This window comes from Gadus chalcogrammus, chromosome 11 (genome assembly GCF_026213295.1).
Source record: "Gadus chalcogrammus isolate NIFS_2021 chromosome 11, NIFS_Gcha_1.0, whole genome shotgun sequence".
Taxonomy (NCBI): Eukaryota; Metazoa; Chordata; class Actinopteri; order Gadiformes; family Gadidae; genus Gadus; species Gadus chalcogrammus.
In genome coordinates, this window is record NC_079422.1 from 20,490,974 (window position 1) to 20,516,173 (window position 25,200).

General features: G+C 44.3%; 2 protein-coding genes across 6 annotated transcripts in view; both read left to right on the plus strand.

Annotated features, from left to right (window-relative positions):
- The first annotated feature begins 484 nt into the window (after window positions 1-484).
- mal2 (mal, T cell differentiation protein 2) lies at window positions 485-9,046 on the plus strand. The gene is made up of 4 exons (XM_056602807.1): window positions 485-1,079; window positions 2,379-2,549; window positions 6,580-6,780; window positions 7,869-9,046. Exons 1-4 carry the CDS (start codon window positions 963-965, stop codon window positions 7,938-7,940), a joined length of 561 nt encoding a protein of 186 aa, XP_056458782.1. The 5' UTR covers window positions 485-962; the 3' UTR covers window positions 7,941-9,046.
- Window positions 9,047-9,582: 536 nt separating this feature from the next.
- The window catches only part of LOC130392307 (protein MTSS 1-like), a 64,922-nt gene continuing 49,304 nt past the window's right edge, over window positions 9,583-25,200 (plus strand). For all 5 annotated transcript variants that reach the window (XM_056602799.1, XM_056602801.1, XM_056602802.1 and 2 more), the window contains exons 1-3: window positions 9,583-10,239; window positions 12,511-12,572; window positions 18,378-18,451. In XM_056602799.1, coding sequence (XP_056458774.1) covers window positions 10,168-10,239; window positions 12,511-12,572; window positions 18,378-18,451 — 208 coding nt within the window. In that variant the 5' untranslated portion in view covers window positions 9,583-10,167. The remainder of the gene's footprint in view (window positions 10,240-12,510; window positions 12,573-18,377; window positions 18,452-25,200) is intronic.

The following is a 25,200-nucleotide window of genomic DNA, read 5'->3' on the forward strand; positions in this document are numbered from 1 at the left end:
ATATATTACAGAAGGTCATTACATAATATATAAGCTGATTAGTGGGAAAATATACTTTGTAAAAATGTAAATGTTTCACTCAAAAGACTTACAAGGAAACATTTAGCTGTTTAAAACTTCAGAATCTATAAATCTCTGCTGCCTCTAACCTTGGAATTGACACACAGTTAAGCAAATATTTACCTTCCTAAAGCGACTCAATGCTTTTAAAGTTAATAAGTAGGCCTTGGTCATTGTGTTTCGAACAATGTAGAATCCCTTCAAACAATCTCATGCTTTCAATAGGAAAGTAGGCTCCTTCTAAATGCATAAAATGCATCCATTATCTTAATCTTTAACAATAAATAATAGCCCAAATTAAACTCGTTCCCAGGCCGTGTCATTTGAGACGGGGCCCCTAGAACGGGATGCTCCAAATGAGCGTTATTGACTTGGAGAGAGGGGGCGGGACTCACATTGGGTCAGGGTCGGGAGACAAGAAAAGGGGATGCACATCCGGCAGAGGGATATTCGTTTCCGTAAAATGATTCGGGCATTGCTTTTTCAAATTCTTCGTCAATTTTTTTTTCTTATAATTATCTCATTGGGCATAGTCCTATTGTTCTCTCTCTTTTGACTGTTAGCTGGCGTACACAGCTCATTGGAAGTAAGGAACCGGAAATTGCGTTGCGATAGACCGTGGTAACGCTACAAGCCAGGATCCTCTCTCAGCCTGTCTCCGATCAGAGCCGCTGCGAAGGAGGCACAGGGAGTGGCCGCTGCACCTGCCCGACCAGTTTGAGGACACATGACTCCGGAGGAATTTCCCTGGAAGCCCATTTCTTATCTGGTGCGTTTTGTCCAAACGGAGGGCATCTGTGCGTCTGGAAGCGGCCGGGAGCGAGAAGAGGAGGGAAAAGTAGGCCACTTCTAGGGGACCCCGGGGGAAAAGGAGGAAGATAGAAGGATTGAGTGCGCAGATAATGACGGAACCAGCTCCAAATCCCGCGGCCACTGCGTTCCCCTCGGCCACTATCTCTCTACCTTTGGGCCTGGAGATACTGAGGACGTATTCCGGAGCGCTTATATGTCTAGAAATTGTAAGTGATGCATCTTCTTTTGACTTTTTACGGCAGTTTTACCTCTCATTTGCATACATTAAAATGTGATTCCCTGGCTGTTTTTTCACAGCCTACCGTTCCGTGTCTATCCAAAAGCCAGCCTGAAAGTAATGCTATTATAACTGGTGTCACACAGTTAATATAATGCATCCATTTTTTTTTTCACCCAATGATTGGTTACTTTAAAGGGTGCTCATACAAGTAGCCTATGCTGTTGGATAAATGTCATAGTTGAGAGATAAGAATGGCCATCTCTGATTGGTTCACATATAACTAGGCAACCCCGCGTTTTAAAAAAGTAGCCCTATCAGTCCTTCTCAAATAGCGTTATCATCTCACCAGTGTGTCACTGAACTACGACCCAGGTGGTGTGTTTATAATTCTAAACATCTTGAATCATACTAATCGACATGGCGTTGCACTACAGGAGATGAAATGTTAATACATTACATTACAAGTAGATTTAGTAAAGGTTTTATCCGAAGGTCCATTTCAAAACTCATGTTACTGTGCATCTGTCTTTCTAGGTAAAGGGGCTACAAATTCATATATTGGCACTACAATTTTTCATTAATATCCCTCAGCATAAATTATGTTTTGGAAAATATGCTGCATTCAATTCAGAAAAAATACTAATTCGTACAGATTGTGTTGTTATTTGATATCAGGTTGATATCCGGCTCTATATGTCCTCTCACCTCACTCCTTATTCGCTCCATATTCACCCCTGCAGGGGTTTAAATGTTCTGGGTGTTAAATATGTATGATGACCTTTCTTTGAACTACCGACTGTTCTCATGGTGTAAACTAAAGCTATACGTCTCTGGCAGTGAGCTGTCTCTCCCTTCGTGAACCATAGTGTTCATTTAGTACTCTTCAGCCCTCAGTAAACCTCACTTTTCAGTAGAACTAAGAATACCACCAAAGAAAGGGAAATGACAGGAATCTCAAGATCCTCATGAGGAAGAGGACATAATAGATTAGACACACAAACAGGTCGAGGAGGAAATGGAACGTTAGACTGTGGTGTCTTTAACATGTGATAGTAAGATAATAACTGGTTATTAGATACTACCCAATCAGTCATCATGACCTTTTCAAGTTATAATGTTCACACCATTATACTCTTGTCTTGATTCAAGGCAATTATTAGTATGCAACAATGTACCCAAGTCAAAACCTCATTATCCATCCGTTAGTGCCCTGAGACCGGATGTGCACAGGTTGCTAATCGGTCTTAACCACAGTAATGCGATACGGTGCCTCTCTTCTCCACAGGTGTTGGGGGGGCTGGTATGGATCCTGGTGGCTGCCTCCGACGTGCCCGTGCCTCTGTTGCAGGGCTGGGTGATGTTCACCTCCATCCTCACCTTCTCCCTCTCCTCTACCTACCTGGCCATGCTGATCACCGGCCTGGCAGACCGCATCAACACGGACTGGAACGTCCTGGTATGGAAACCATGACGCGCTGAACTGACTGAAGGATTCATTCCTTGGTGAAGTGCGCAAATGGAAAGGTTGCGAGTTGAATGTTGAAAAGTTGAGCCATACTCTTAACCTAAGTAAATCAAAAAGAATGTACAACCACAAGCGCTACGAATACATAGGATTTTTAGTTCACAGCAACCATGGAGAGACGCTCCTATCCTACCTTGACTTGGAGTTTGTAGTTTGTTATTTTAGGTTTCCAATTCGATGTGTAATGCTAATATAATGTAATATGTTGGTGATGAGGAATTTTAAGGTGGGTCATTTTGGGAGTAGTAAAGGAAAAAGGTGGCACCCAGTGAGGGCTCTCTCAATCCAGTTTTTTGTGCAAGTATTATCACGCCTGATAATAATAGGATGATAACCAACTGCTAAACCTTTAGTAATTACATCATTGAACATTGTTAAAAGCAAACGCACACACATGCATGCATGCACGCACGCACGCACACACACACACACACACACACACACACACACACACACACACACACACACACACACACACGTACACAGACACGGACACGCATGCACTGAGACTTGCAAAGTACTTTGTGTTACTTCCTCCCAAGTCACCACCACGGAACCCAAACTCTGGCCTTTATTTCCTTCCGCCGCAATAGTGCCAGCAGCGTAGCTGTGTTGTTGTTTGTTCTTTGTTGCAACTTGAGCTTGTTGCCCACCGTTACACACACGCAAACATACACACACACACACACACCACTACTCATATTTCAGGTTTTGTGCAACCGCTTCTTAAGACGTACCCCCAGAAAGGAAATTTGTTAGGCCTTTGTTGTTTCTGAACAAAGCCGATGAATGAAAACCAGAACCTTCTCTGTGAGGGAGGTGTTAATTGTCCTGCTGAAGGCGAACGGTCACAGAGAGCCAAAGTTTCCACTCCACTAATTTAACTCTGTGGCTTTCAACAGGAGTGTTGCAAGAATTTAAATGGCATTTGAATATTTGCACATGCAATCACATCTCTTTTTTTCATCACATACATTTAAATTGTTAATCTTGACATGCATTAGATTACATGGAGCAGTACCTTTTAAAGGTTTGAATGTCTCCTTGCGGTTCCAATCTTGTTCAATTCCCTAAAACCTAATCAGCTCAATCGCCTCAAACAGTTGATGGACACCATTTACCATTAGTAGGAAGGATGATAACTTGACATTGAAAACTTGACATTGAAAACTTGACATCGAAAACTTGACATCAAAAGCTTCACAACGGAAACGTTGCCGAGGCTTTGGCTGTGCCTCAGAAAGACAGAATGTGCCAACAGTCGAAGCCCAAAGGGACGTGGATATGCGCTTTTTTAGGTATCCTCAAAATAAACTCAGTTGCATGAGGTGCAACCGTCCCTCCGTTGGAGGCTATTTATTAACACTTGATTAATAAGGTCCCAGAGAACCGGTGGGACCTGCTGCCGTGGGGCGACGTGATGTTCTGAAGCCATTCTGCACTCAATCCTTCTAATGATAGTTTATGGAACAAAAAATCGAAATGGGGTCCACTGTGCAATGTTACACTAGAAAATATAACACCACAAATTAAAGAAGGGAGGGTTCATAGAAACACAATGGCCACATGCAAAGTTAGCCCCTCAGTGATCCAATTCATCTAATGATAGTTTATGGGAACAAAAAACGACAGTGTTGAATTACAATAATGAAATAAAACAACGCAAGTGAGATATGAGTGTAAAAATTAATTTGATTGGTATCTGTATAAAGAATTCGACCCTAAATGAATGACTATGACAGAAGTGCAACGGCACCCATTACTCAGTTTTTGACATGTTTGACCATACAAACTAGGAACCTCCCTTTGCCTTAGTAAAACTGTCCGGCTGCCTGCTTAAACACACAATAACCACTAATGACTAAGCCAGGTTCAAGCTAAAGGTCATTTTATTTCGCCCTGTGGTGGTTAGGGATTAGTTCTGCACCCAGAGGTTACTCTGTCAAACACTGAGCCCCTCTGAAACTCACAACAGGTCGCGATGCATATCGGTACACATTATTTAGCTATTCTATCCCATGTATTGGCTATACAAGACGGTAATGTAAAGGTTATCGGTTAATGTTACAACGGTATGTGTTTTAGCATCTGTTAGCTCTCTGAGTCTTATACATGGCATGACCGTCCAGACACAGAGCATGACATACTGAATCGATTTGTGACATTTGACCCAGAGGTTAACCGAGGTCTTCACCGTGACACTAAGCATGGTTGATTCTGTCTTTGTTGACTTACTAAGTTCATCCTTTTACCGCCATTGACTTTCACTGTTGACTCGTCTCCTAGGTCAACAATCGAGGTCTGGAAAGCTTAACGCGTATTGTGTAGCATCATCCTACACCTCTACCGGCAGCCTGCTGTCTATTCTAGGCCAGGGACTCATTTAATCGGCAGGCATGACGCCTGATGCATGGCTGCTCTGAGCCAGTGCAACTTACACAGCCTTGAAGAGAATAAGTCTGCCTGCAGTACATAGTGGACTGTAAAACGTATCGGGGAAAAAAATTACCTTGGCATTGTTTAAACACAGTCCATGGCATGATAAATCCCACAGAGAACAAGGGCTGAGAGTTCACTAATATGAATGCATACAATGCATTGTTAATATATTCACATGCATTGCATGTATTCGTATTAGTAAATACAAACAATGTATGTGAATACAGTTAACTGTATTCACATGGATTGGATCTATTCGTGTTAGTAAATACATATGCAATCCATAAGAATACAGTTAACTGTATTCACATGGATTGGATCTATTCGTGTTAGTAAATACATACAATCCATGTGAATACAGTTAATTGGATTCACATGCATTGCCTGTATTCGTATTCGTGAATAAACACAATGCATGTGAATACAGTTAATTGTGCAAAACAGAAAAGGCTTCTAACTCATAATACAACATATGAAGGACACTGTGCAATGTTATGGTTAAAAACTATAACACCACAAATGAAAGAAGGGAGTGTTCATAAAACACCACAACCATGCAGATGAAGCACCTCGATGATAGTAAATGCCTCTGCACACATAATGCAAATGTACTGTAACTTGGCGACATGTCTCTGTGAGCTCTGTGTCATCTAGTGTTAAGAATGTCCCTCCTCCCAGGGTGCTGAGGGCAAGTACCCTTGTTTGTTTTTGCCAAAACAATGACTTCATGGGTGATGAGCTCAGACCAACAAAAAAAACTAAAAAAATGAACAAAGACCCGGCCTGTTGTCCCTGCCAGGCACACCGCGTCAACAACACACGCTGTCTCTCTCTCCCTCTCTCTTTCTGTCTCTCTGTCTCTTTCCCTGTCTCCCTCTCTCAGTCTCTGTCTCTCTCCCTCACACACTCTCTCACTTTCTTTCTGTCTCAGTTTCTCTGTTTCTCTCCCTGTCTTTGTCTCTCTCTCTCTCTCTCTCTCTCTCTCTCTCTCTCTCTCTCTCTCTCTCTCTCTCTCTCTCTCTCTCTCTCTCTCTCTCTCTCTCCCTCACTCTCATGCTACCAATATGGCCGCTGGGTCAGTAGTTCAAGGTCAAATGAGTTAAGTCTATGCTAGGTGTTAGCCAACCATTATAAAAGATAGAAGATACTTATACAAGCTTTTTGACAGATCAATCACTAATGCGAGAGCAAAAAAACTAGTTGGAAAAAACATTCCAACTAGAGACAGAGTGCATTGGCTGAGCTGTATAAAGAAACAGAGCTTAAACCTGGAGAAACTCTACACCATAGCCTACATTGATTGGCATTGCTGAAGCCGTAAAAATAAAAGCATACTCAAAATACAGACAAACCTGTAGAAACTGTACACACCTGTAGAACAATTCTCATTGTAAGTAGCTTTGGATAAAAAGCGTCTGCTTAATGCCCTAAAAGTAAATGCAACTCTATATTTGGTATATCGCCTATATCCTTGATGACTTGACTCTGTGTTTGATTGATCTTCCCTGTCCCTCCCTCCCAGGACGTGCTGTACCACCTGGTGGCTCTGCTCTTCTACTTCGCGGCCTTCGTGTTGGAGGCGGCCACAACAGCGGCTAACGGCGGCGCCCACATCAAGCTGCAACCCAACGGCACTGAGACGCTCGTGTGTATCACCTACCCCCGGGGCAACGTGTTCACCATGCTGGACCAGCGGCAATTCAGTATTAACGTGGCGGCCACGGTGAGTGCAGTTGGGGCTGCTTCAGCAGATCCCTGTTTCAATGCTGTGTTGGGTTCTAGGCTAAGACGCAAGCAGTAGAGATTCAAATACTGTTTGAATCCTACATGGAGAGCTTGGGGAAGTTAAGATAAAAGTGTTTGTGTGTGTGTGTGTGTGAGAAACAGAGAGAGACACAGAGAGACACACACAGACGGAAGAAAGACAGAGAGAGAGAGAGAGGAGAGAGAGAGAGAGAGAGAGAGGGGGAAGAGAGAGAGAGAGAGAGAGGGGAGGGAGAGAGAGAGAGAGAGAGATGGGAGAGAGAGAGAGAGAGAGAGACGGAGAGAGAGACCGACGAGATGAGAGAGAAGAGAGATGAGAGAGAGAGTTTAGAGAGAGCTGAGAGAGAGAGAGAGAGAGAGAGAGAGACCGACAGATAGCGTGAGGGAGAGAGAAAACATACATGTATTTTTCCGGCTCAGTCACTTTTCATAACAATATCGGGTCCTTAAAAAACACTTATCCACGTGGCAGGTTCGACAGTACACAATGTTTATCTGGTCTATGACTGGTTTAGTGTTGGTGGGGCCCAGCCGTCGTCCTGTCTCTGCCCTCATGTGAACTGGTCCTGCAGGCTATTATTTCGTCTCACAGATGGCCACAGCAAGACCTATAAAAGGATGGGAGGTTTCAATAGACATATTGAATCCGGATTTCAAACTGACCACACTAGTGAATAGAACAGAATCGCCATGAAATGTATGACATTCGGTTTATGAGGACTTCATATACAAAACATAGCCGTCCACTTTCTGTCTGCTTTCAGGTGTGACAGTAACTCAGGAGGAAGAGCGGGTTGGCTGGTAACTGAAAGGTTGTCAGTTCGATCCCCGGCTCCCCCTACCTAGTATAGTGTATAGAGGTGTCACTGAGCAAGACGCCTCACCATTACTGCTTCAGACGAGCTGGCTGTCGCCCTGCGCGATTGACTCCGTCGTCGATGTGTGAATGAATGTTTGTAGGATATTTTTGGATAAAAGGGTCAGCAAAATCCCTTAAATGTAATGCAAATGTCTAATCTTCTCACTCCTGTGTGTCGGTTCCTCCAGATATTCGCCTTCGTGGTGACAATATGCTACGGCTGCAGCCTGTTCATGGGCTTCAGAAGATGGCGGATGTGACCGGGGAACCACCGCACTTCCATCTCCTCCGGCGGCACCAGCGTTGCATAGCTTTGTATAATGATGTTGTACGTGGTTCACGTTATGAAGAGCTTCTGTGTTGGTCAGTACAGGTCGCTTTGTGTTTGGTCGCTACCTGAGTGGAAACAAGAGTATGCTTAGGTAACATATCACCAAAATAACCTGCTTATATGACGTGAGCCAGACTATTTTCACTCTCCCTGACCCCGTTAAATGCATAAACGTGAGAATATAGAGTATATATAGAATATAGATCAATTCTGAACGCATACGTTGAAGATAACCATTGATAATCGTTGTGACTTGTTCTTTGTGATACGTCTTCATGCTTGACTGCTGTTACACAAACAACACTCTGAGGCAGTGCAGATAGATATTTTGACTGATTAACTATGGAGATTTTTCATGCTCATTTGCTGTTACCTACACTCTCGGTTTCATTTTTTATAATTTAAACAAGTAGGTCTGCCACAGACCAAATCTGCTTTTGATATTGTCCACTACCTCTGAACATGTGCCACTGTATCATTGAGCAGAAGGGGATAGTCACAAGTCATTCTACAGGTAACGAGGGACGCCCCCTGCTGGAAAGAACGTGAAATTGTAGGAGTCAAACCCCTCCCACTTTCCTTGTTCAGGTGCTAAAGTTTGTGTCGTGTCCGTCCGCTATTATAATAAAGAACTAGAATTATTGAATAACTACACCTATCCAAAGTGGATTTGTGATTTAAATCTGAAGAAGATTTATAACCAACAGAGTCCCGGCCTCCCCCGGTGTCATAGGAATTTGGTGCAAAGGCAAAGCTCTTTGTACGTTGCGTTGGTGACCAATAGTTACACAATTGTTATCTTTATTTACTGACTGATTCGATGATTTATTTGTTACGTTTTCATTTGCACCTATTAATGATTCGCCGTTTCATATAGCTTTCCTATAATCACTCACATTCATGCTTTGTTCAGTTTAGAAAATAAATGTTTTGTTTGAATAACAATTTGAATAACAATCATGGAATAACAATTGTAGTTGCATCCTGTGACTAGTATTAAAGGCAATACGAAATTGTACATTGTAGAAAATGGTCCATGTTGGGAAAAACAACTTATTTTCTAAGCTTATAAGAGGTCAGGTATGGTAGATGTTGACTACTTGTACCTAATTTTATTTGTATAAATCTTGTATGTATATATCTTGGTGTCCTAAGCTCCACAAACTAGAATCTTGTTCCAGATAGGAATGAGTTATTTCCGAGTTGGTTAATAGAGCACACTTGGTTGTAGTTACAGAGGTCCACCACTAGATGTCCCTAATTAGATATAAAACCAGATACGATTCATTTGTTCTGAATCTATTCTAAATCTCTTTATTTTCCTTAATTGAATCAATCAATTTAAAGTATAATTATCACAAATGAATCAGATTACAACTAAGATCAGTGTACAATGAGTCGGACGTCTACTTGTGTAAACACTGCAGTCTACCATTCTTTCGTCCTCTATATTCTAATACTATATAAAACTACGTACCTATATAAAACGACTTTACTTTTTTTTTAAACTATTTCCACCTAAACAGATCCTTAAATCTTGAACAGAAGTTACATTTCAGATCAAGGCATGTCAACTTCAAGATAACAACTCGTGAACGCGCCTCTGTGCTGTGCTGTGCGCGTCCGCGTCCCTCACCTCTTGCCTCTACTCGTCTTCCCCCTCCCTCTCCTACACACACAAGCCGGAGAAGGTAGTTCAACCCGAGGGGACGGAATCCATCCGAGGTCCAAAACACTGCGGATTATCCTCGTTTAAAACTATTATTTCATAAAGAAAAACCCCGATATGGTTCCGTCGGCTGCGCAATGGATTTACACCGAGCGGCCTGGACCCGAGAGGCAAACTTAAAACGCTCTTTTCCCGCAACAGACGCGGACCTCTCGGCTTGAAGCGGACGACGGACCAAGGGGACCGCTGTTCTGAAGAGTGTGTTTCAAACGACTCCTGCAAAGCAAAGGGGCTGCGTTTTCATTCGTGCTGTCGGGAAGAACTGTCGAGATAATCACGATTTAGTTGTAGGTGTTTTGTGTGAGAATAATCTTTGCAACACACAGTCCAGCTGTTTTCTTTTATTTTGGAGTGGAGGGGGGGGTTCTTGGAGAGGGGAGAGGGGGCTGACGACTTGTCGGGCTGACCCTTGGAGTTGGTCCTGAAAATGGAGGCTGTGATCGAGAAGGAATGCAGTGCACTTGGAGGACTCTTCCAGACAGTGATCGGAGACATGAAAGTAAGGAAACTGCATTAAACGAGTCTGATCTGGGACACAAGGAGTCAATTAGGATCTTGAACCACCTTATGTACTTCCCATTAAGAGTCCAAAGGCGCCCAAACACTAGTCTGTAATTATATATATTTTTTTGTTTCTTAAACGTTGCTAGTGGATAGATATACAAAAAATATTTAGTCATATAAAATAAAATATTTTATAAAAAATAAATGGAAATTCATTCTAATGTTGTATTGATGATGATTTTTATTCTCATAAAGTGTGGTCTGTAATGGGTGGCCAGTCCAAATAGATAATTAGAATAATAAAGAACGCTTTTTATGTTGTTTTGTTAAATTGACATTTGCATTGTGTTGGTGTATTTGGCAGGGACCATTTAGGCCAAGCTAATCACAAAAGTAGTGGTATGTCATTTTCGACATGTGGACATATTTTCGAAATGGCTCCGTGGATGAAACCATTAAGGCTGTCTCATTCATCAGCTGTTGGCCACCTGGAGGAATCCTGGGAATGTCGCTTGCAGGGTAGAAGATGACCCTCCGGAGTCTCACACTTTGACATATGTGCGTAAATCAAATGGGCCCTGACTCGACTGGAGAGTCCCCAAAGTTAGTTAAAAAGGGCGCCCGAGTTCAAACAGCAGGAATTCCAATCTACATTCAACTATATATTGATGATTAACTCAATGTATGCTTAATATTTTTCTTTCTTATTCGTTTTTTATATCAATTTTCGAGTGTATCTCAAGTGTAGGATGAGTCGGTCAAATGGACTCTGAAACATTCAACTTTACATTAAGCCCGCGTCATCAGAGCTGGAGTTGTCAGCAGCACCCAATGGTGGGTAGGATGAAGAGATGGTCTGTTGTGTACAGTTACCCCTGTGGCAGAAGCAGGCATACAGCAGACTAGATCACTGCAGGTGGCCGACTCAGGCCAGGGGAAGATTTGGCAGACATGAGAGATGAGTGCATAGGGTCAACCTGTGGCTTCGTGTTATGTTCCACAGCATGGCAGGACATTCCTTAAGCCGGTGGAGCTATTGACGCAGCAGCAATGAAACATCAGAAATGTTACCAAGATGCATCGCCTCTGCTTCAATGACTCCTGTGAGCGTTCTGCTCTTCCTCTCACTGTAAAGTTGATCGGTTCTGTTCTGTTCATTTCAGCCCAGAACCCGAAATACATCCAGCTTCCCGTGAGGGGCACACTCATTAAAGGAACACTATTTTTATTGTAGGGAATCTTCTATCCATGACCCATTTGGAGGGCTAATATTGTGCAGCACTCCAAAATGTAGGCTAGACTTTTACCTCAATGAACTTAAGTTACGCCCAACTAGCAGATTAATGCATTTTATATTGTCTGTTTAAACTTACTGTATCAATTACTATGCCAATATTGGCTTAGTGAAGTCAGCATCCTTTTAAGAAAGTTTATGCTAAGTGACTCCATTGGGTTCTGTTAGTATTGTTTTTTCCCTTTGGCTGCATGCACGTCTTCTAATCTAGGTAACCTGGTGCCTACTGGTTGGACTGGCTTTTAGGAAGTTCACCATTACCACAAATCACCATCAAAGATCCTATGAGTCCTGAGGGATTTTTCTCCAATGCACTTTAGTCTGTTGAAATGTGTCTAATCCTGGGTGTTTACCGCAGTGTGCCTGCGACACGTTATAATTAAAGGGCCACAAGGCATTTTGGGGACGATAAGTGACCCATGATGAGTAGCCCTGGCCAGCCACATGGCCTTGTTGCACACATGATAATCATCCTGCTAGGGAGGTGTGTGTGTGTGTGTGTGTGTGTGTGTGTGTGTGTGTGTGTGTGTGTGTGTGTGTGTGTGTGTGTGTGTGTGTGTGTGTGTGTGTGTGTGTGTGTGTGTGTGTGTGTGTGTGTGTGTGTGTGTGTGTGTGTGCAAAGATATTTTTAGCACATTTCCGGCTAGAGTTTAAGGGGAACAGTTGGCAGCACTGTTGCCTTCGTCCCCAGAGTTCTGGGTGAGAATCCATTCTCGGGTCACGCCTGCATGTACTTCAAGAGCTAAAAGACCTCTGGTTCCATCCGACCACACATCCCTCTGCAGCGCAGGCTAATCAGAGGCCCATTAGACAGTTGTGGCTGTCTAATTCACCAATGCAACAGACCCGACCCCCCACTCCCCATGACTTTGAGCAAGACAGAGGGGGTAAATAATACAGCTGGGCTGGGAGACTCAATTTGTTGCATCCCCCTGACTGACCGACTGTACTTCCTCCTGTGTTCTCCCACAGAGCAGCTATCCTATCTGGGAGGACTTTATCAGCAAGGCCGGCAAGCTCCAGTCCCAGCTCAGGTGAGTGCGTCTTCGTGTGTGCATGTGTGTGTGAGTCAGTCAGTCAAACAGTCCTGCAGTTAACTTGAATCCATGGAAAATCACCATAGGCCAAAACACAAACTGACAGATGTTACCCTGCAGGAAAAATCCCCCTTAATGGAATTAATCCAATTTCACAATTTGTCCTGCCTCAGAGTTTGTAGGATTTGCTATGAGTAAACACTGTGCTCCTGAACAAACAGGTAGGTTATGTAAATGCTGGTTAAACTCCTACCTTGCCCTCAACGTGCCCACGCACTCTGTTGCGTAACACCACTGCAGACACAGCCCGTATTTTGCCCCTGTTCTCCTTCGTGGCGTTTTCCACAAAGGAAAAACGCGAGAATCCGGTCTTGAGTCCTTCTGCTCTTTGTGGCCTCGCACAATGGACCTAAGTGTCTGTGGCTTATTCCAGTGCCCGAATGTCCTCAGACAAACCCAGAGTGACGGCTTATATAAAAGCACAAATGTCCTTCCAAAGACTCACGCAGTCTAACAACCCCCCCCCCCCCTCCCCCTTCTATCAAGTCTTCATTAGGGCCGATTTTTTTTGTCCAATCAAAGAGCGGCCTGTCTATTGTACTGTCGCAAATTCCAGCACCCACCCTTTCCGATGTATGTTTTTTCTGTTCTTTGAGCAACAAAAGATGTCAGCGGCTAACAATGGCCGTCCATGTCAGCCACTTCTGCTAGTGGGCTTTAGGTGGCCACGTGTCCCTAGACAAACCAACGCTGACATACCCTCCTGAAATCGCATGGCGCGGTTAACCCAGCCGGGGAAAAAATTCGGACCTGGCTATCTGCACTCGACAGGTTTCCAGAAGGCTCCACGTGCGCGCAGACAGACTTGGAGCGACAGTCGCACAAAGGCCTCAATGTCTTAACAATACCGCCCGGAGGGCTCACAGCCCCGTGCTACTCCATGCCGAGCATTAGGACTGATTAACGGTGATATGTTAGTCCGGTCTCACCGTTGTTTCGGGGTTAAATATGCGACCTGGCTTTGCTTGAACTCTGTTGGGTATCTGAGGCCCGCAGCCCCTGTGTCTGTTTGGCACCGAGGTGTCACTGTCTGGAGACGGAGGAGAAAGGGCCTACAGTGTGCGTCTCCGTTTTGGGAACAGGTTGATCAATCCTGGATGTATTCTCTGTTTTAAAGTCTGTGAGTGCTGTCACCTGGAGAACAGCCCGCAGTCCCGGCAGGTTTATGGACTCCCAATTGCCTAGAACCCTTCAAATCCACATTACATGTATTTATTGCTCATGCTTTAGTACCTTTAAGTAAGAGCCTGGACTAAGCACTCTTGCCAGATTGTAACCTAGTTTTATGCCTTGGCTTGACTTGAAGTGGACAAACGAAGACGTCAATACATTTCAGGGGTCGTTGTTCTAATGGGCATGTACCCGGTGTCCAAATAGTCCGATATATTTGTTTAATGTCTCAAGGATTTACAAACGAGTGCCAAGAGCTGATCGATGCAGCGATGCTTGATGCTGAGTCTAGTTCTATTCACCCAACGAGTGTTGTTTTGCCAGCAAAAGGTTGGTGCAAGCCTTGAAAATGTTTAGCCTATAAAAGGCAGGATCAACATCATCTGTTTTATTCAACTGGCTCACTATTTCTTGTTAACTGACACCTTCTTGATAAGAACCTCCCTTTGAAAGCGTCACATAAGCATTCCAATAAAATTTCCAGGCCCCCCCCACCACCACTGCCGCCACTACCACTCACTTTCTCTCACACACACACACACACACACACACACACACACACACACACACACACACACACACACACACACACACACACACACACACACACACACACACACACACACACACACACACACACACACACACACTGTGTTTAGAAGTGGCATATAAACCAAGGCTGCTGCTGAGTGGCCAACCACTCTGGCCAGAGAGTGTGTGACGTGTGTGTGACATCCTGAGGCGGGCCACCCTGTAATTTCCCCCCCTCTCCCAAAGCAGCTAGGAAGTCGACCAATTATGGTCTTTAGGCTGTTCTGTCATTTCTGGGGTACAAATAGGGTCTTTGTCCCCAAACACACACACACACACACACACACACACACACACACACACACACACACACACACACACACACACACACACACACACACACACACACACACACACACACACACACACACACACACACACACACACACACACACACACACACACACACACACACGTGTTGTGGCAAGTGGAGTAGAGGGATGGGTGGAACACAAGTGATTTGATTTCTATTCAGACTCCTTTCAGCCGCTCTAAGTCTTTGGTCTTTCTGGTGGGTCAGGCCAGGCACAGCTGTGTCCGCTATTGGCTCTCCAGCAGACCTTTGAGCCTCCTGTGGGTTTGAAGGATTCAATACAACCACTTGAAGTAAATCCCCCACACAAACGCGCGCACACACACACACACACACACACATAGGCACACAAACACACACACTCTAATATTCATCTCCTACAACAACGTCCTTTTCAAGACAAACTGATATAGATCAGCCTGCCCTCTGATTGGTTAAGTACAGCTTGGCCTTAGTGTTGTGACAGGGTCGTCGTCCACATATGCATAAGGCGAATGTGGGAGTTTTGATTCTGCAGTCATAACTAGTTAATTGCAGAGCTAAGCCTTCATGCCACGGAGTGTATGTTTAAAATTATAAGGGGTGCGTTGCATTTCATCTGTCATCGGGTAAGTGGATTTCCACATGGAAGTGGAAATCTCTGTTGTCTCTGCATCAGCCTGGAGACTGGTGTTCTGCTCCACTGCCGTGTCGGAGCGCTTCATAGCAGTTCCTGCTCTATGGGATGGTTGGAAAAACACACTTTGCGAAAAACTGTTTGTGCCAACTGGTACAACGAGACATTGTACAGTATAGTGTAAAACGAAAATAAACCCAAAAAGATATTGTATATATTGCGCGCAGTTGCAGGAGGCAAATGTAAGTAGAGGTTAACCATGGGCTCACCCAAAGCTTTAAATAGGTGTGTGCGTGTATGTGTGTGTGCATGCTCGTGTGTATCCGTGTTAATTTTCCATGCGTGGGAATACACCCAGGCCCATTGTGGTAGGTAACCAGTCTGCCCCTTGGACAGACCCCAACATCATATGTCTTCGTTCCTTATGAAATGGCTGCCGTGATAAAGGAACTGCTTGTCCATTCAGCAGTGAACCTGCGGTTTACAGGTAGCTTTACTGGCCTTAGTTTCCTTTCCTTTGGCCCTAGCTCCTTAAGACACGGGATGGAGCTGGCGAAGAATGAGTTGAAAGTGACACAGACTTTGGCTGCTCTGGTACAATGCATTTCTCCTTTTTAGTGTCTAATGTTCGATCACCTTCTTATGCAGCATGCACTTGAACAATAGCTAGCCTTGACAGATCAACCCCTTATTGTTGTTTAGCATGGTTTAAGCTTCCTGTACTGAATATGTTGGTACGTTCTAAACTGGGTTCTGGTATGTCCCATACAGCTGTCCTGTTATGCTACCCCGTGGTGTTTGGTGTGTTCGTCGTTGGAACGATGAACGCATCCAAGTTGAAACGTAATCTTTCAAAGCACTGAGGCAGCGACACCTCGTCACAAGACGAAACTTCGCTCACGGAGAGGAAAAACAATGCATTTTTCCCTCCGCACTGTGACTGAGCAACATTTCGCTGCGAGGCACACATGCCATCGATAGCCACAGATGGAACCAAGATGATGGTGCAGGCTTACAAACTGCAGACAGGTTCTTCCCTCAAGGATCAACTAAATCTCTTTAGCCTAATTTATAGTTTTTCCTATTTGACGTGCATCATGACGAATGAAAGGGCACAGACCTCGTAGTCATTAAGTGAGCGTTGAATGAGGAGCCTGGGTTACATGTAGGAATCGTCTGAGCGGCGACAAACCTATTCAAAGTTTTGTGGTTGTCTCAAGCTCTGGCTGTCATGGAGAAACCCCACGTGAGAAGCTGTTACTCAAAACTTTTAACTAAATGAAAGTGTCCCTGTATCTACAGGGGGGGAAACACTCATCTTCACGTTCCAGTTTAACTGTATAGAGAAAGAAAATCTTAGATATAGCATCACAGTAATAAATGACTACGCACCATGAATACTATTACTACTCTTAAATATATTGTTTTGACACAGCACTGACTTCACATTATGTGCTAGAATTCCAACAGGCAGATTTTTAATATCCACTTCAATAGAGGCCTATTAAGCACAGTATAGTGTGGGCTATCTGTGCCCAACTATAGTGACGTGACAATATCCACATTCACATTCTAGTTATCAGGTAATTTTACTTTTACTGGCCCGTAAAAGCCGCCTATCTGCACAGCGTATGGAAATTCACAGGTGTGTGTAGTAGGTGTCCTGTTGGCCAGTGGAAAGTGTCAGCCGCTTAAAGCAAACAAAGTCAGGACAAACAGTGTCGCCCAAGTCTGCCATGGAAAGTGTTCACACTTTATGCTAACTAAGTGCCTCCCTTGGTTCCTTCATTGTTGTTCCCCTTTCGCTACATGCACTGGTTTTAAGTGACCTTAATGTTTCTACTGGTTGGCTAAGGTATCCCTTAGGCTTGACGCACATACTTCACAGAATTGTCATCGTCATAAGTTTCACTTTATTGTAACTTAATTACAATAAAGCACACACACGTTTCATTGCCAATTCCACTGGCTAGAGGCACGTTGCCGTGGAAAGCAGGTCTTGAACGGTGCAGTGTGTGCTTTGGGCTCACAGACCTCTGGAACTCAGTTGATCTCCACCTAAAGGAAAAGGTCCCCGTGGGGATTGGTAGGCTCCCCGTAGGGATTGGTAGGCTCCCCGTGGGGATTGGTAGGCTCCCCGTAGGGATTGGTAGGCTCCCCGTAGGGATTGGTAGGCTCCCCGTAGGGATTGGTAGGCTCCCCGTAGGGATTGGTAGGCTCCCCGTGGGGATTGGTAGGCTCCCCGTGGGGATTGGTAGGCTCCCCGTGGGGATTGGTAGGCTCAGCGTGTGGATTGGTAGGCTCACCGTGGGGATTGGTAGGCTCCCCGTGGGGATTGGTAGGCTCAGCGTGGGGATTGGTAGGCTCCCCGTGGGGATTGGTAGACTCAGCGTGGGGATTGGTAGGCTCCCCTTGGGGATTGGTAGACTCAGCGTGGGGATTGGTAGGCTCCCTGTGGGGATTGATAGGCTCACCGTGGGGATTGGTAGACTCAGCGTGGGGATTGGTAGGCTCCCCTTGGGGATTGGTAGACTCAGCGTGGGGATTGGTAGGCTCCCTGTGGGGATTGGTAGGCTCAGCGTGGGGATTGGTAGGCTCACCGGTGTTCAACGCTCTGCTTAGGAGCCACCACCTGAAGCGCTTGGTATCTGAGGGGAGCTCTTTCTGCTCTCAAATTCCATACCTAGTGTGGCGGGTGCTTGTGACAGACTGAGCCAACAAAACTCTCTATATTGCTCTATACACTCGCTCTATATTGTAGATCTACACATGCATACATGCGTTTGTGCTGCACACGATTCTTCACATACAGCTGCTGGTAAAAACATTGTCCTGTTGGCCCAAGGCTAGGCAAACCCCAACCTTATGTCATCACCGCTGTGAACTAGCCATTGCAGACCACTGACCCTGTTGCACATGGATGTGTGTGTGTACCCATTTACCGTGACCTTTTCTGCACACAGTCATCTTTGTTGATTTAATGAATTGAATTACATAGGAAAAGAGATTTTTTTTTTTTAACTTTTCTATGTTCTCCCCTTTTCTTTGACAGAGCAACAGTTTTTGCTGCAGCGGCCTTCCTAGATGCCTTCCAGAAAGTTGCCGACCTGGCTACCAACTCACGAGGTAGGGATGAGGAAAAGTGTGTGTGTGTGTGTGTGTGTGTGTGTCTCGGTGTGAGTGCATATGTTGGTCGGTGTGTGTATATGAGTGTGTGGTATCCAAGCGGCTGGCAACTCATCCACTTATCCTTCAAGCGAAGCGTCCCTGTCTCTGACCCGGCGGCTCTGCTGGTGAGGCAGCACGATGGTCAGCGCTAAATGGATTTCCACTCACTCTCATGGCGCATCACGCGCATTTCCCTGCCAGCGTTTGAGTGCCTTTCGAGCAAGCTCACCCTTCACAGAAGTTCTCGCTCAGTATAACTCACTGCATGTTTGCGCGCACGCATGTGAATAAATAATATATATATATAAATATATAAAAATCGGACATAAGTCTGGCTTTACCTCAACCTGGCAGATTTTCTACGGAATGACGACCGGCTCAACGCTAGTCACGTTCTTGAGGGGAGCCGCTGCTGAGATGGAGAGATTTGGAGGGAGACAAAGCCCGAGCGATTAGATCGCTCTCTCCTTCTCCCTGGCGTTGACACCCCGCTCTGTTCTATAAATAGGAGGTGAGACAGACGCAGGCATTCATCACTTCACACCACCGACAGGCACCGCACAGACTTCTGCCTCCTGTCACGTCGTGTTTAAGTGTCTGATTAAAACGATGAGGCCGGTTCATCGTTCATCTAACAATTTATGTCCCTCTCGTTCTCTCTGTTGTTCGTTTGCTCTCTCTCTCTCTCTCTCTCTCTCTCTCTCTCTCTCTCTCTCTCTCTCTCTCTCTCTCTCTCTCTCTCTCTCTCTCTCTCTCTCTCTCTCTCTCTCTCTCTCTCTCTCTCTCTCTCTCTCTCTCTCTCTCTCTCTCTCTCTCTCTCTCTCTCTCTCTCTCAGCACACCCCAAACGTGTACCTAAACATGCTCAGTCAGTCAGGGCTTCAGTCAATACAGTGGAGGAGAGCAGTTATGCGCACTGACCAGGTTTGCTGTATTAGTTGCATATGATTGATTGGTTTGACACAAGTACAAGGGTTTATTTTACAACTCTGAATGTGAGGGCATTGTTGTATATGCTGTAGGATGGACTATGCTGCGGATTTAGGACATTCTATCCCCATCATGTCATCAGTAGTCTGAGGATCACTGTTGTACTACACCAACCCAAACACAGACATGAGACAAGACGTCTCATGGCCCATGCCTGCACACAGGCAAAAACAACCAGAGACACACTCTGTCGGGTTGATTTGCACTGATAGGGGTATGGGAATTAGTGGAATGATTTCAGTTTTTCATAGTTGTGGAAGCTGAACATTGTAATTGCTGTCATACTGTCTGGCAGAATAGCAGAGGCAATGTGCAAGGAGCCCTTTGTTAAAAGAGTGTAATTTTAACACTGCATCTGTGATCTGTTTTATAGCAGCAGTCTGATCCTCCGCAATTACCCTTTTGTCTGTCTTCAACAGTAACCATCCATTAAAATCAGGCTAAACAACAGATTCTGGTGAAACATGTAATAGCCGTTTTTCTGAAACAATGTCAAGTGACTTTGCTTGTCGTACTTACTGTGGTAGGTAGTGACTAGTTTATTCAGTAACCAATGCTTCTGCTGCGATTGATGTAAACCGAGGCTTAATTTCTACATTCAGGGTATTTTTTAAACCCCTAGTATCATTAGGTGGTACAGCAGGACCGGATTAATGAACGGTGTTGCGATTCTCAGGGTTTCTCACAGAATTACTGATGTATAGTTACACCAGTGAGGTGATAATAAGTATCTATATATACACCCCAGACATCACGCCTTCTCATATTTAGAAGTCGTGTGATATGGCGACGGTTCAAATGAACTGCATATCCAAAACACTTATCACAATCGGAAGTCAGGTGCGCTTTAATCGGAAAACACATATGTTTTCCAAATATAATCGGTGTCGTCCACCTTTTCGCCACTTTAGCCTTTTTTTAACTTTCCTGTTGTAAATGAACGACAGAAACACTCATGATTCTGAGTGAGCCATTGGTTCATTAAGAAATCCAGGTAATTATAGGTATTCCTAGCAACAACTAAGGGAGTTTATGTGGGGACTCTAAGCTTGTTCACATGTGCAGAATCTTAGGACGATTGGTATGTAATGACAGAATCACCCTCACCGTTTGAACATCTTAGAAATTAACTGCACAGATTTCCAACTTTCTCTGTGAACCTCCACAGAGTTCGGGGGATTGTGGCCCCTGGACTTTCATTCGGCCTGAAATCTCACGTCATCGGCCGAGGCCCCCAGCAGACAAATGTTTTCGGGAAAAGATGGAACAAGAGACAGACAAATTAAATAAATAATTTATCATCTTGACACGCTCTTGTTTTGCAAAACGACGGATCGCCTTCGGTTACTTTAGCTTTGTAAAGATCAGCTTACCGTATTGTTCACTTCAAAGTAAAAGCGCGAGGATTACTTCACAAAGACATCACATCTGTTGGCTGGTGAGTTTCTGCGTGTTTGTTGATGTGTGTGCATGTGTGTGCCCGTGTTCCTGAGGGTTACAGTTGCCTTTATGTTCTGAAGCCACCTGCCCAGTTTGGGAGGAGATCAGATAGCCCAAAGCACAGAGGTCCTGCATCGCACACAGTGCTACTTGCCACCAGACAGCCAACAACATGCTCCCCATAGGAGCTTCATGCGAGAGCCGTTCAAAGAGACGAAACCAGAGATAAGATATCTACAAATTTCCCCCCCCCACCAGTTGTCAATGAGAACAAAGTGTCCATCTTTCTTTGTAGTATTTTTTTTTTAAGGTAATTTCAAACCCTCTTGTGTTTTGACTCTCGTCAAGCTTGCTAACTAAAGGATTATGTCTTGGCGTCTTCTTAGCCTGCGTTCATTTGAATGTTTATTGATGCGTTATCTAGAAGGATCACAAGACCAGCTTAAGTCCTTGAAAGGAGGAACAAAAACAAAGCAAAGACAAAGAACAATTCGATTTTAGGTATCCATGAAAGGTTTCCTTTAATTAAAAAAAAGGTGTTTTTAAATTAGTTAGCGCACTATTTCTCTTACACAGCCAAAGTCTTCTAGGGCTATTTTACCTTCTTTCACAAGTCAAGAGACACGTTTTCCTCCAGTTTAATACTATCAACAGATCAAATATGTTAACATCACTACCTGATTCAGATACAGATCGTCAAAGTGCAACATCAACAATTTATATCATCCAATTTTTATTAACCCTAATTTACCATGCAACAAACATCGATCATTTCATAATATCCTTTTATGGCCTACTAGATAAACAGTCTTGTTCTTAGTTATCAGAAGTTTGCACTGGAAGCTAAATAAATTCATCCGGTAATAAAATATAATTAGATACCATAAAGAAGTGTGGCAAGACATGTTCCAACTAGCTAATCGTCAATCTGTGATAGCTTCAAACGGTAGTTTACAAACAAATATGACTATAAAATATATAAATTAATTATTAAAGTATATTAGCAATCAGCACTTACGACCGGCGTTTGTGTTATTATAAGAGCATAGTTACAGGGAGTTCTACTTTACTGCAGCATACCAGCTAGCGTGCTACTAATGAGCTGTACCGGTTTATTTCATCAGCCCACAGGCAAAGTATCACTCTAACTAGGTCAACATTCAGTTTTAATGATTTTTCTTGCATGCAATTTAGTAAACAATAGTCTTCCTTGGCATCATTTGTGGGTAAAGAGATTGGGTTGGGCATCGAATTAGCTAGAGATTCCTCTACACAAAGAAAGGTGTTTCCTTGAAAATGCATGCATTTCGGGGGCCTTTCACTTTTCTGACTGCCTCCCAAGGATATAAAAGGGTTTAGTGGAATAAAAGGACTGGAATGCCATGTACAGAATGTTTTGAATCCCAGAGAAAGGACATAAGTTGCCGGACAAAGTACTCCATCCTTGTTTTGTGTTCTATTATCCACAGTCTATTGGAATGGATTACCGACCTGTACCTCCAACAAATACAAATATTATGCATGAATACACACACACACACACACACACACACACACACACACACACACACACACACACACGCACGCTTAATTAGGCATGGAATATACATGGGCAGAGGAGCCATTATAATATCTATCACCTGATATCTACTCTGTCCTCTGCAGGGTCCATAGTCCTAAATCCACAAGACCCAGGTCCAACCTCAATCAACTCTTCTCACTTTGATGCCCTTTTCTGTTCCAGTACATTAGAATGAGCTCTTGGCCCTGACATCTCCTTTATTTATGTTCTTCGTTCAGTTCTGCTGTATATCTGCACAAATGGCCGCTGTTAACGTGATGGACAGGCTGCTTCATGGTTTATGTTGGTGCCTCTGGTTGTGTATTGATTGTTTTGAGCAACGTGACAAAAACTGACATCAGCCATATTCTTCAGATGGCTCAAAAGCCACGCGTGACGATAGACAGAAAACCCCTTTCAAGACAATTTGCGTTGATGAGAAGGGCTTTTCAACCGAGCACTTCAGGGCTTGAATAAACAGAACTATTTATCTAACATAATCAACTGACGACATTACATCACGTTAATAATTTCTTTATCTTTTGGAGGGGATGTGAAATGCTTTGACAGGGAGCCTAACTGCAGCAAACCACAGCTTTACAAGAAGCGACGCCACACGATACCTCACGTGAACACACACCGCGTCGTAGAGAAGAGTGAGTGGACACCCAGAGCGAGAGAGGCTTTAAGACGCACCTGAGCTCAGGTGAGGCGGTGGTGAAGATGATGTCAGCTTGTCACACAGACACAAAGAGGGGCCGTCACACTCGCCCACGGGGAGAACGAGCGCTCCTCTGTCGGGTTGAATTGCAAGCTGGCATTGGTCATTAGGCCCACGGCGGAAGATTAGCTCGAATCTTGGGAGCGTATGTTAATTTGCGATCTGATGGGCTGTCCCCCTCTGCAGTAAGTCCACTCACTCGTCAGTCGAGGTCGGGCGTGAAGGAACACACCTTTCACTTTGTTTTTCCTGTCCCTCTTTCTACTCTGTTTTCACAACAAACGGTTGGCGCTTCTCCCACTCTGAGCGTTTAATTATTGTTGTTATATATACAATTAAATGAGTTGATTTAGTTTAATCCGTTACCCAGGCAAACGTACACTTCCCTTAAAACGGTTGTGAATGTGGTCGGTTGGTCTTAAGCATGCCTGCATTCCCCGTTTTTTTATTACATTTTCCTTTCTTCTATTGAGCCATATCCCTCTGCTTTGGGGCAAATCATATTTTCTTTCTCTGTGTACAATGTGTCTTACTCTGCGTGTGTGGGTCTGTGTTTGTGTCTATGTAAGGTCAATTAACCCTAGTCTCCCATTCCTACGGTACACCAGTGGTGTGTGTGTGTGTGCATGTCTCTGTCTCTGTGTGTGCGTGTGCCTGTGTGCATGCCTGTGTGTGTGTGTGTGTGTGTGTGTGTGTGTGTGTGTGTGTGTGTGTGTGTGTGTGTGTGTGTGTGTGTGTGTGTGTGTGTGTGTGTGTGTGTGTGTGTGTGTGTGTGTGTGTGTGGTATTCTACCCAGTCGACCGCGGTTGCCCCAGCTGGCCCAGCGTCCACGGGTGTGGGGGACTGAGGTCACCGCTCTAGGAAGTGGAACAGACAGAGTGGGTCAGGGCAGAAACAGCCAGGCATGTGTTTAGAATGTGTGTGTTTAGCTTGGGGTGTATAGTATAAAATCGAGATACGTTTAAGAGACGCTAAAGGGAAAGGAGGGTTAAGTCGGTTAAGCACTACCTGAAAGATTGAGGTAAGGGAAGGGTTAGGGTAGAAGAGCCAAAGTGACAGCTGTCCGTCACAGCTGAACGGCTGGTGAATGAATATGTGAATACTTTATTCCAGAATCAAAGTTCCATATAAAAGAAAATACAAATACAAGGTCAAATACAAATACAAATACAAAATACAAATACAAAGATGTTTGTATAGATTAAAATACATACAAACATCGATTCCAGTGTTTCCATAACCCAGAGGCCAACCGTATCACTCTGTTAAGTGTCAGTGACTGCAGTGTTATGGTTCCTCCTATGCTGGCAGACAGAACGCTAACCTGCCGTGCCTGGGTTCATAGGACGCATGAGGGTCTGAGGCGAGGGATTCTCTCCACTCGTCAACACAGGGGAGAGATGCTTTATCCCAGACGGCTTACAGTGTTTGATTCCTCTTTCTCAACATCCTGGAGAAAGATTAGCATGCCCTTCTCAGACCATTTATAGCACCGTAGAACACAAATGGGGGTGGTGATTATTATAATAAGAAGAAAAATTAAGTTGCGACTATAACGATTATCTCTTGAGTCTCCGTTGTGTGTGTTAAACGGGTTGGATGGCATCTTAACAAAACCATTGCATTAAAAAGAAAGGCAGGGGACCGTACATAATATATCTTTCACTCTTTTCTTTCTTTCACAAATGCTAAGCCACACACAATCAGACCCTCAATTATATCAATTACTCTGACTCACCATTCAAAACATAATTAAGGGTTCAGTACACAAATTTGCAAATTTGTGTGTGTGTGTGTTTGTCTCTATGTTTGTGTGTTTGTGCATGCCTTTATATCTCTGTGTGTGAGTGTGTCAGTGTGTGTGTGTGTGTGTTCGTGCATGCCTTTACACCACCGTGCGCCCATGTGTCAGTGTGTTGATGCACCAGGGCCCTGTCAGCAGCCCCAGTGTGTGTCTGCCCGGGCTTGTCAGATGCTGTGGGGGCTCCGGTGTGAA